This window comes from Nerophis ophidion, linkage group LG10 (genome assembly GCF_033978795.1).
Source record: "Nerophis ophidion isolate RoL-2023_Sa linkage group LG10, RoL_Noph_v1.0, whole genome shotgun sequence".
In the NCBI taxonomy this organism is placed as follows: Eukaryota; Metazoa; Chordata; class Actinopteri; order Syngnathiformes; family Syngnathidae; genus Nerophis; species Nerophis ophidion.
The window spans coordinates 56013475-56026831 of record NC_084620.1 but is presented as its reverse complement, the minus strand read 5'-3'; the positions used below and the strand labels follow the sequence as shown (position 1 = coordinate 56026831).

General features: G+C 38.2%; 1 protein-coding gene across 1 annotated transcript in view; it reads left to right on the top strand.

The window, feature by feature from the left end:
* Positions 1–3483: 3483 nt before the first annotated feature.
* gnsa (glucosamine (N-acetyl)-6-sulfatase a) overlaps positions 3484–13357 on the top strand; it is a 55376-nt gene continuing 45502 nt past the window's right edge. Inside the window, exon 1 of the mRNA XM_061914186.1 lies at positions 3484–3786. Coding sequence (XP_061770170.1) covers positions 3652–3786 — 135 coding nt within the window. The 5' untranslated portion in view covers positions 3484–3651. The remainder of the gene's footprint in view (positions 3787–13357) is intronic.

Sequence of the window (13357 nt, the reverse complement as noted above, 5' to 3'; positions counted from 1 at the left end):
TCCAGAAATAGCCAATTTTCTCAATTTACCTTTAATAGATAAATCTATAAAAAAAAGGGTATTTCTGTCTGTCATTCCGTCGTTTATTTTTTTCCTTTTATGGAAGGATTTTTGTAGAGAATAAATGATGAAAAAACCACTTAATTGGACGGTTTAAAAGAGGAGAAATCAGGTAAATAATGAAAATTAAATGTTGAAACATAGTTTCCCTTCAATTTCCACTCTTTAAAATTCAACCGAAAAAAAGAAGAGAAAAACTAACTAATTAGAATCTTTTTGGAAAAAAAATAAATAAATAATGTATGGAACATCATTTGTAATTTTTTCTGAGTAAGATTAATTTTATTATTTTTCATGACATGTTTTAAATAGGTTAAAATCCAATCTGCACTTTGTTAGAATATATAACAAATTGGACCAAGCTATATTTCTAACAAAGACAAATCATTATTTCTTCTAGATTTTCCAGAACAAAAATTTTAAAAGTTCAAAAGACTTTGAAATAAGATTTAAATTTGATTCTATGGATTTTGTATATTTGCCAGAATATTTTTTTTTATTTTAATCATAATAAGTTTGAAGAAATATTTCACAAATATCCTTCATCGAAAAAACAGAAGCTAAAATGAAGAATTAAATTAAAATGTATTTATTATGCCTTACAATAAAAAAAAATACTTGAACATTGATTTAAATTGTCAGGAAAGAAGAGGAAGGAATTTAAAAGGTGAAAAGGCTTATGTGTTTAAAAATCCTAAAATCATTTCTAAGGTTGTATTTTTTCTCTAAAATTGTCTTTCTGAAAGTTATAAGAAGCAAAGTAAAAAAAATTATTTTATTTCGACAAGTGAAGACCAAGTCTTTAAAATATTTTCTTGGATTTTCAAATTCTATTTGAGTTTTGTCTCTCTTAGAATTAAAAATGTCGAGTAAAGCGAGACCAGCTTGCTAGTAAATAAATACAATTCAAAAAATAGAGGCAGCTCACTGGTAAGTGCTGCTATTTGAGCTATTTTTAGAACAGGCCAGCGGGCGACTCATCTGGTCCTTACGGGCGACTTGGGGCCCGCGGGCACCGTGTTGGTGACCCCTGCTGTACATGCACTAAAAAAGTAATTATCGCATGAGTTTGCAGTTATGTTTTTACCTTGTTTTACAAATGGGATTAACATACTTTGATGTATTTTTAAGTTTTCTGTTTTTTGTTTGTTTTTTGAATGGTGAAACACTGACCTCGTGTGGACTTTTTTCGGTACTGCACCTGCAGTCATTATTTTCTATACTTGGTTTTCATTGATTGATTGATTGATTGATACTTTTATTAGTAGATTGCACAGTTCAGTACATATTCCGTACAATTGACCACTAAATGGTAATCAATCCATGGTATGTTTACACGCACTTAAAAAGTAATTATCGCAAGGATTTTGGTTGAAACCAGCTTTTTAAAAACACTTAAAACCCGAAGTTGTGTTTTTCCTTTGTTTTAAAAATGGAATTAACATACCTCGATGTATTTTTAAGTTTTCTGTTTTGTTTTTATGTTTGTTTTTTGAATGGTGAAACACTGACCTCATGTCGACTTATTACGGTACTGCACCTGCAGTCATTATTTTCTATGCTTGGTATGTTTTCATCTCTGTGATTAGGGGGCGACTTGTCCAGGGTGTACGCCGCATTCCGCCCGAATGCAGCTGAGATAGGCTATTATTATTATTATTTCCTACACACTGACTTTTAACGAGGTGAATTTCTAACACCAATGTTGCTCACCAATTTGTTTTATTTAATTGAAAAATCAATAGAATTTGATGTAAAACTCAATTTAGTTCACAAAGTTTAAACGCAAATATTCAGTTGGATAAATAGTGTCAAAAAGTACGTCTTTGTCGCCCCCTAGCGTTGCGAAGGCAGACTTAATTTTGGAATGTAGTGAGCAGGTAAGCGTTCACTTTTACTCAGTGGGCTTAAAATAACTATATCCTTGTAACCGAGGGTTTATAAATGTCGCCTCTACTGGATACAACTACAAAATAACAAACACGGAGATCCAGTTTTACACAAGGACCACTTTTTTTTCGTTTCTTTTTATTTCCGCTCCACCAAAACCTGTCACTACTTCGCGCCTTCAAAATAAGAGCTCAAGACATATATGTGTAACAGTTTATAACAGGAACTTAACATCACGAAGAGCAAAGTCCATAAAATATATTACACTTGTAACCGAGGGTTTATATATGTCCCCTATACTGGATAAAACTAGAAAATAACAAACAATGAGGCTCCAGTTTTACACGAGGACCACTTTTATTTCGTTTCTTTTCGAAACTCCGCTCCACCACAACCTGTCACCACTTCCGCTCTTCAAAATAAGAGCTCAAGGCATATACTGTATAACACAGGAACTTAACATCACAAAGAGGCAAGCCCATAAAATATGTTACACTTGTAACCGAGGGTTTATAAATGTCGGCTAAACTGTATAAAACTACAAAAATAACAAAGACGGAGGCTCCAGTTTAACACGAAAACCACATTTATTTCGCTTATCTTCAAAACTCCGCTCCACCACAACGTGTCATCACTTCCGCTCTTCACAATAAGAGCTCGAGGCATATATTGTATAACACAGGAATTTAACGTCACAAAAAGGCAAGTCCATAAAATAGGTTACACTTGTAAGCGAAGGATTATATATGTCTCTTATACTGGATAAAACTACAAAATAACAAACACAGAGAATCCAGTTTTACACGAGGACCACTTTTATTTCGTCTCTTTTTCTTTCCGCTCCACCACAACCTGTCACAACGTCCGCTCTTCAAAATAAGAGCTCAAGGCATATACTGTATGCCAGCTTATAACAGGAATTTAACGTCACAAAGAGGCAAGCCCATAAAATATGTTTCACTTGCAACCGAGGGTTTATATATGCTGCTTATACTGGATAAAATACAACATAACAAACACGGAGGCTCCTGTTTTACACGAGGACCACTTATTTCGTTTCTTTTTGTTTCCGCTCCACCACAGCCTGTCACCACTTTCGCTCTTTGCGCCTTCAAAATAAGAGCTCAAGGCATATACTGTATAACATCTTACAACAGGAACTTAACACCACAAAGAGGCAACCCCATAAAATAGGTTACAGTACACTTGTAACCACTTGTATACTGGATAAGACTACAAAATAAAAAACAGGAAGGCTCCAGTTTTACACGAGGACCAATTTAATTCGTGTCTTTTCAAAACTCCGCTCCATTACAACCTGTCACCGCTTCCGCTCTTCGCGCCTTTAAAATAAGAGCTCATGACATATACTGTATAACAGCTTATAACAGGAAATTAACACCACAAAGAGGCAAGTCCATGAAAATAAGTTACATCCTCACAAATAATAAATAAAGCGAAAAAAATAAACTATTGTTGATGTTATAAAACCAATATCGAGTGACTCCCGTCGGCTTCTGTATCGAGGAAGCACGTGACCAGCAACACGGAAGTGAAGGCCGGGAGTAAACATGGCTCCCACTTGGTTGTGTGTCTTCAGTTGAAAGAAAAGCCCGTCACGTCACGTCACGTCACGTGGTCACATCCCACGCGGTGTGAGGGGACCAGCTGGTCGAAAGTCGCACCAACTAAGAAGAGAAAATGCCGCGTCTGGGGACGCTGTGCAGGTGTCTCCTGATCTGCGTCACACTGTTCAGCGGCGCGGTTACATCCTCCCGGAGAGCCAACGTGGTGCTCATCCTCACAGACGACCTGGACTCCTCCATGGGCGGCCTGGTCAGTGAGACGCGCTCGCAATGTTGCCTTCTGGTGCCGTCTTAACCCGCTTTAAAGTGCAATGGAGGGGAGGGGGCGTTTCTCCTTGCACTCACCACAGTTACCTTCTTTTAATAACACTGCTTCATACTTCTTATTATGACAATATTTCTCCTTGAACTCACCACAGTTACCTGCTTTTAATGACACTGCGTCATACTTATTATCACCATGAAATAGTTCTCCTTGCACCCACCACAGTTACCTACTTTTAATAACAACACTGCCTCGTACTTCTTATAATCATCATGAAATAGTTCTCCTTGCACTCACCACAGTTACATGCTTTTAATAACAACATTACTTCGTACTTAATATAACCATTAAAATTAGTTATCCTTGCACTCACCACAGTTACATGCTTTTAACAACACTGCTTCATACTTCTTGTTATGATAATATTTCTCCTTGCACTCACCACAGTTACCTGCTTTTAATAACACTGCCTCGTACTTCTTATTAGCATCATGAAATATTTCTCCTTGCACTCACCACAGTTACATGCTTTTAATAACAACGCTGCTTCATACTTATTATGATAATAGTTCTCCTTGCACTCACCACAGTTACATGCTTTTAATAACAACACTTGCTTTGAACGTATTATTATGATAATAGTTCCCCTTGCACTCACCACAGTTACATGCTTTTAAGAAAAACACTGCTTCATACTTATTATAACCATTAAAATTAGTTATCCTTGCACTCACCACAGTTACATGCTTTTAATAAAAACACTGCTTCATTCTTATTATTACCATTAAAATTAGTTATCCTCACCACAGTTACATGCTTTTAACAACACTGCTTCATACTTATTATGATGATATTTCTCCTTGCACTCACCACAGTTACCTGCTTTTAATAACACTGCTTCTTACTTATTATTATGATAATAGTTCCCCTTGCACTCACCACAGTTACATGCTTTTAAGAAAAACACTGCTTCATACTTATTATAACCATTAAAATTAGTTATCCTTGCACTCACCACAGTTACATGCTTTTAATAAAAACACTGCTTCATTCTTATTATTACCATTAAAATTAGTTATCCTCACCACAGTTACATGCTTTTAACAACACTGCTTCATACTTATTATGATGATATTTCTCCTTGCACTCACCACAGTTACCTGCTTTTAACAACACTGCTTCATACTTATTATTATCACCATTAAAATGAGTTCTCCTTGCACTCACCACAGTTACCTGCTTTGAATAACACTGCTTCATACTTCTTATTATGATAATATTTCTCCTTGAACTCACAACAGTTACCTGCTTTTAATAACAACACTGCTTCATACTTCTTATTATGATAATATTTCTCCTTGCACTCACCACAGTTACATGCTTTTAATAACAACACTGCTTCATACGTATTATTATGATAATAGTTTTCCTTGCACTCACCACAGTTACCTGCTTTTAATGACAACACTTGCTTCAAACGTATTATTATGATTATCGTTCTCCTTGCACTCACCACAGTTACATGCTTTTAATAACAACACTTGCTTTGAACTTATTATGATAATAGTTCTCCTTTCACTCACCACAGTTACATGCTTTTAATAAAAACACTGCTTCATACTTATTATAACCATTAAAATTAGTTATCCTTGCACTCACCACAGTTACATGCTTTTAACAACACTGCTTCATACTTCTTATTATGATAATATTTCTCCTTGCACTCACCACAGTTACCTGCTTTGAATAACACTGCTTCATACTTATTATTATGATAATAGTTCTCCTTGAACTCACCACAGTTACCTGCTTTTAATAACAACACTGCTTCATACTTCTTATTATGATAATATTTCTCCTTGATCTCACCAGTTACATGCTTTTAATAACAACACTGCTTCATACTTATTATTATCACTATTAAAATTAGTTATCTTTGCACTCACCACAGTTACCTTCTTTTAATAACACTGCTTCATACTTATTATCACCATGAAATAGTTCTCCTTGCACTCACCACAGTTTCCTACTTTTAATAACACTGCCTCGTACTTCTTATTAGCATCATGAAATATTTATCCTTGCACTCACCACAGTTACATGCTTTTAATAACAACGCTGCTTCATGCTTCTTATTATGATAATAGTTCTCCTTGCACTCACCACAGTTACATGCTTTTAATAACAACACTGCTTCATACTTATTATTATCACCATTAAAATTAGTTCTCCTTGCACTCACCACAGTTACCTGCTTTGAATAACACTGCTTCATACTTATTATTATGATACTATTTCTCCTTGCACTCACCACAGTTACCTGCTTTTAATAACACTGCTTCATACTTATTATTATGATAATAGTTCTCCTTGCACTCACCACATTTACCTACTTTTAATAACAACACTGCCTCGTACTTCTTATTATGATAATAGTTTTCTGTGCACTCACCACAGTTACATACTTTTAATAACAACACTGCTTTATTCTTCTTATTCTCCTTGCACTCACCACAGTTCCCTGCTTCTAATAACACTGCTTCATACTTATTATTATCACCATGAAATAGTTCTCCTTGCACTCACCACAGTTACCTACTTTTAATAACAACACTGCTTCATACTTCTTATTATGATAATATTTCTCCTTGCACTCACCACAGTTACCTGCTTTTAATAACACTGCCTCGTACTTCTTATTAGCATCATGAAATATTTCTCCTTGCACTCACCACAGTTACATGCTTTTAATAACAACACTGTTTCATACTTATTATTATGATAATAGTTCTCCTTAAACTCACCAGTTACCTGCTTTTAATAACAACACTGCTTCATACTTCTTATTATGATAATAGTTCTCCTTGCACTCACCACAGTTACATGCTTTTAATAACAACGCTGCTTCATACTTATACTTATACTTCATACCGAGGATGTTGTTGAGGCTTGTGCAGCCCTTTGAGACACTTGGGATTCAGGGCTTTATAAATAAACATTGATTGATTGATTGATATTTGGGCTTATTGGACCCTAATTAGAATAAAAACTAAGAATCATCTTTTGATATGATGTTCTTAGTCCATAAGTACACAAACATGTACTTCATGTTTAGTGACATTCTAATTTTTATTTTTACACATATTTTTTTCCAAATTCCATTGTATGTTATACTTTTCTGACACCACCAGATGGCAGTATAAGTGTCCACATAAGTGGCCAGAAGACCCCGATTCAGTAGTGTACACAATTTTGGAAATAAGAGCTAAAAGGTACTGTCCACGCATGTGGCCACTAAGCCTTTGGAGGTTTTAATAACAACACTGCTTCATACTTTTTAATTATCCCCGTGAAATAGTATTGTTTGTACACTCTTGTTTTCTAACGTGTAGATCAGTGTTTTTCAACGTTTTTCGAGCCGTTTTTCATTGGAAAAATCCCGAGGCTCACCACTAGCGGAAAGCATTACAGAATGAAACTCAGCAGCCGATGTTGACTGTAAAAAGTAGTTCTCGCAATTGTTGGATATAAATTCAAGCCATAACCAAGCATGCATCACTGTAGCTCTTGTCTCAAAGTAGGTGTACTGTCAAAAACTGACTTATTTTACATTTTTTTGCTGTTTTCTTGTATGTAGTGTTTTACTTCTTGTCTTGCGCTCCTATTTTGTCGTTGATCGTCATGTCATGTACGGATGTACTTTGTGGACGCCGTCTGCTGCTCCACACGTTGTAAGTCTTTGCTGTCGTCCAGTATGCTGTTTTTGTTTACTTTGCAGCCAGTACAGTTTTAATTTTGTTTTGCATAGCCTTCCCTAAGCTTCAATGCCTTTTCTTAGCGGTACTCGCCTTTTGTTAATATTTGGTTTAAGTGTTAGATACCTTTTGACCTGCACGCTGCCTTCTGCTGTTTCTGACATCTATAAAGCAATTAGCTACCTGCTGCCACCTACTGATATGGAAGAGTATTACACTGTCACTCTGCCGAACTCTAGATAGCACCGTTCTTACTTATATCTGTCAGTGAACTCGCCATGAAAGCACTAAAACATACCGGTGTAGTGAGTTGATATTATTCACCAAAGGAACTTTAGTTATTAGAGAGTTCGGGTCGGACGGTTTTTCACGGGACACGTTGTTGTTGCGTTAAAAAAAAAATAGACCTAAAAATGAGCCATGATAAATCTTCACTGTGACGTCATTTTGTCACTGGATTGACATTCGCGGCACCCGAGGGTCTTGTGAGATGACGCTGGCTGCAGGCAGATCATTATTAAGAAAAAACGACCGACAGGAAGGCGAGAAACGCTTTTTATTTCAACAGACTCTCGCAAAACACTAATTCCTCTCTCCACAATAAAAGCGCTGCTCCATCCTGTCTGCGTTAACAAAATAAGAGTCTCAGGGAGCTGGCACACACAAGCTAGCAAGCTACGGAGTTTTGCCGCCAATGTATTTCTTGTAAAGTGTATAAAAAAGGAGTATGGAAGCTGGAAAAATAAGATGGCAAAAAGCAAGCACTTTCATGGGGTATTGGACGGAAAGAAGGACTAATATAGACACTTAAGTCATGTGTTGTCTTCATCATAAGACTTATATAAGACTTTTAAAGTCATTTTGATAGTAGGCTGATGTAGCTAATATAGACACATCATGTGTTGTCTTCATTATAACACTTATATGAGACGTTTAGAGTCATTTTGATAGTAGGCTAATATAGACACTTACATCATGTGTTGTCTTCATTATAACACTTATATAAGACGTTTAAAGTCATTTTGATAGTAGGCTAATATAGACACTTACATCATGTGTTGTCTTCATTATAACACTTATATAAGACGTTTAAAGTCATTTTGATAGTAGGCTAATATAGACACTTACATCATGTGTTGTCTTCATTATAACACTTATATAAGATGCTTAAAGTCATTTTGATAGTAGGCTAATATAGACACATCATGTGTTGTCTTTATTATAACACTTATATAAGACGTTTAAAGTCATTTTGATAGTAGGCTAATATAGACACTTACATCATGTGTTGTCTTCTTTATAACACTTATATAAGACGTTTAAAGTGATTTTGATAGTAGGCTAATATAGACACTTACATCATGTGTTGTGTTCATTATAACACTTATATAAGACTTTTATTTTATTGCGACTCCAGTCGGATTATTTTTTAATATTTGTGGTCCAATATGGCTCTTTCAACATTCTGGGTTGCCGACCCCTGGGTTAACAGGACTGTGTGAAAACCCAGGGACAGGACTCAAGTGTGAACTGTTGGTGTTTGAAAGAAATTAAAGTATAGTATGGATAAGGCGTAAGACAATTATGTGAAAAATATATATATTTTAAAATACCTGAAGCATTTTATTAAACAATAAATTATATTTTTATGCCATGTCACGATACACCATATATATCTGGATATTTGACACATATAATCACAGCAGTATGATGATTCTATGTGTCTACATTAAAACATTCTTCTTATGCTACTTTTAAACATTCATGCAGAGAGGGAAACCACAACTAAAAGTGTATTTATTAAACAGTTATCAAGCAGTGGCACAAACATTCATGTCATTTCCAAATCAGAAAGTGCAAAATTGTCAGAGACATTTTAAAACAAGCTACGAGTGCACTTTTGTGCATGATGTCACTAAGATGACATATCAAAACGACACTCAATTAAAGTGCACTTTTTGTACAGAACACCACTACAATAGTTTAAAACCCAAAAAAAAGTGCACTTTTGGGCATGATGTCACACAAGATATTTTTTAATAAGTGTCTGTGAACGACTCTCTGTCGTGCGGGTTCTAGGGACCACCAAGGAAGGGCATGACTTTGGGCGGTATAGCTCGGTTGGTAGAGTGGCCGTGCCGGCAAATTGAGGGTTGCAGGTTCGATTCCCGCTTCCGCCATCCTAGTCACTGCCGTTGTGTCCTTGGGCAAGACACTTTATCCACCTGCTCCCAGTGCCACCCACACTGGTTTAAATGTAACTTAGATATTGGGTTTCACTATGTAAAGCGCTTTGAGTCACTAGAGAAAAGCGCTATATAAATTTAAAGGAAGAAGAAGTTTACCTCCTCTACAAGGTTATGGTGTAATCATTGACGCTGGTTAGTTAGTTAGTTAGGAACATAAATCCAAACCTTAAGGATGTATATTCCTGAAACCTTTTAAGGAAAGGTTTGAAATGGGATTACACGATGCCTTTCTTGTTCTATACTGCAGATTCTAAAACTTGTGGAATGTGTTTACTGTAAACGTGACATCATTATTCCTGCTAAAGATAAAGAAAACGGGCCGCCGAGTCAGCATGAAAAGTGGGGAAGAACGTGAGCAAGCTGACGCATGTTTCTAGGGACTCTTATCAGGGCGGGACAGTGTTTGGTAGAAGAGTTATCACAACAGCAGACTTTCAGGAGTCATAGATCATTGATAACAATACTAGTTTACATTTTATTAAGATTAGCAGTGGCGTGGAGCCCTACATATTTACACTATATTTCCAAAAGTGTTTGGCCACCCATCCAAATGATTAGAATCAGGTGTCCCAATCAATGAAGGTGTGTAAAATCAAACACTTAGGCATGGAGACTGTTTGGACAAACATTTCTGAAACATGCCTGCACACCAGTGTCCATAAAGACATGGATGACACGGTCTGGTGTTAATGAACTTGACTGGCCTGCACAGAGTCCTGACCTGAACCCGATAGAACCCTTTTCGGGATGACTTAGAATGGCTGAGAGCCAGGCCTTCCGTGTGACCTCACCAATGCGCTTTTGGAAGAATTGCTGTAAAGAACACTCTGCAACCTTGTGGACAGCCTTGCCAGAAGAGTTAAGGCTGTAATAGCTGCAAAAGGTCATGTTGAACCCTCTGGGTTAGGAATGGGATGGCACTTTAAGTTCATATGTGAGTCAAGGCAGGTGGCCAAAATACTTTTGGAAGTCTGGGCTTCCCTGCTTAGGCTGCTGCCCCCGCGACCCGACCTCGGAAAATGGATGGATGATCAGGTCAGGCATCTATTTGTGGTGGTGGGGGGTGGCAGCGATGACCAAGAAGAACGCGGATTTGGAATATAATTACAACACTTTATGTACATATTTATATGCGTAGTTATATAATATTTACATATTTATATAATATGTAACTACAAGCTCCATTCACAGACATATCCCATTGCTTTTATGAGCGGTCGAGTGAGTCAAAAGCCGGGAGGAAATAATAATATCCATCCATTTTCTACCGCTTATTCCCCGTCGGGGTCGCGGGGGCCGCTGGCGCCTATCTCAGCTACAATCGGGCGGAAGGCGGGGTACACCCTGGACAAGTCGCCATCTCATCGCAGGGCCAACACAGATAGACAACATTCACACTCACATTCACACACTAGGGCCAATTTAGTGTTGCCAATCAACTTATCCCCAGGTGCATGTCTTTGGAAGCGGGAGGAAGCCGGAGTACCCGGAGGGAACCCACGCATTCACGGGGAGAACATGCAAACTCCACACAGAAAGATCCCGAGCCTGGATTTGAACCCAGGACTGCAGGACCTTCGTATTGTGAGGCAGACGCACTAACCCCTCTGCCACCGTGAAGCCCGGAAATTATAATGTTTTTTTTTTTGTTGTTGTTTTTTTTTCGTGGCGGGCCGCCACAAATAAATGAATGTGTGGGGGGAAACCCTGGATGATATTTCTATCACAAAATGTAAATGGGGTATAGTTGGTGCTTTTTGGATGTGTTTTTTTATTAGGTTTTATGGGCAAAATACATGACATCCCTTCGGCTTGATTGCAAGCAGATTTTTACTTACGAGTTAGAAGGCATTTAAAAAATCTATTTCTAATAATGTGTAATAATGATTGTTAACGATAGGCAAAATTTCCACACAAAAAAAAGTACAGTTCTCCTTTTACAGGGAAGTGCAGTTGGGATCACAATCATTTTTGCAGATATTTTTTATTAAAAATGGTAATACAAACCATCAGGAGTTGTACCGTTACCATTATTACTATTTGTATGTATGTATATATATACATATGTGCACGTATATATGGTCACATTCAGTGCAATGACATACATATTAAAAAAATTGCATCCAATATGTTCCGGCAGTAAGTCGAACACATTTCCAGTGAGGGTTGGACTCCGCCAAGGCTGTCCTTTCTCACCGATTCTGTTCATAACCTTTATGGACAGAATTTCTAGGCGCAGTCAAGGCGTTGAGGGGTTCCGGTTTGGTAACCGCAGGATTAGGTCACTGCTTTTTGCAGATGATGTGGTCCTGATGGCTTCATCTGGCCGGGATCTTCAGCTCTCACTGGATCGGTTCGCAGCCGAGTGTGAAGCGACCGGAATGAGAATCGGCACCTCCAAGTCCGAGTCCGTGGTTTTCGCCCGGAAAAGGGTGGAACGCCATCTCCGGGTTGGGGAGGAGACCCTGCCCCAAGTGGAGGAGTTCAAGTACCTAGGAGTCTTGTTCACGAGTGAGGGAAGAGTGGTTGGTGAGATCGACAGGCGGATCGGTGCGGCTTCTTCAGTAATGCGGACGTTGTATCGATCCGTTGTGGTGAAGAAGGAGCCGAGCCGGAAGGCGAAGCTCTCAATTTACCGGTCGATCTACGTTCCCATCCTCACCTATGGTCATGAACTTTGGGTCATGACCGAAAGGATAAGATCACGGGTACAAGCGGCCGAAATGAGTTTCCTCTCCCTTAGAGATAGAGTGAGAAGCTCTGCCATCCGGGAGGAACTCAAAGTAAAGCCACTGCTCCTTCACATCGAGAGGAGCCAGATGAGGTGGTTCGGGCATCTGGTCAGGATGCCACCCGAACGCCTCCCTAGGGAGGTGTTTAGGGCACGTCCAACCGGTAGGAGGCCACGGGGAAGACCCAGGACACGTTGGGAAGACTATGTCTCCCGGCTGGCCTGGGAACGCCTCGGGATCCCCCGGGAAGAGCTAGACCAATGGTTCCCAAACTTTTGCAGGCTGGCGCCCCCTTGGCTCCCCAGTGAATTCCTAGCGCCCCCCCACAGACACATATGGAAACAAACACCTCTTTCTTGATATTTGGTATGCTGCAATTTGAAAAGAGAAAGGTTAAACACAAATGTGTATTTCACAAATAAAACCCAATTTAGTAAACCAATTTATTTTTTAGCAGTTTTAACTGTTTCAGCAACATAGAATGGTAAATAAACATTCCACCAGTAACCTTCATTGTCTCACACTTAATATTAATGGGATGGATGTGCTTGGTGCAGGCACATAAGCTTCATAAGATTCATTGCCTGGCAGAGTGGACTCATCTAACTGTAAACTAAATTCTGTTGTCCTAAGCATGTTACACAATGTTTCTTCAATATTTTAAGCCATTTCATCTATTCTTCTCTGAACAGAGTTATCACTGAGAGGAATAGCTTTTATAATTTGGTCAGGTGACTTGTGTAGAACTGTGTGTAGAACCTCTCTTACTGCTGGTAGAATAAGCTCTTCTCCAATTGTATGAGGCTTACCAGATCTCGCA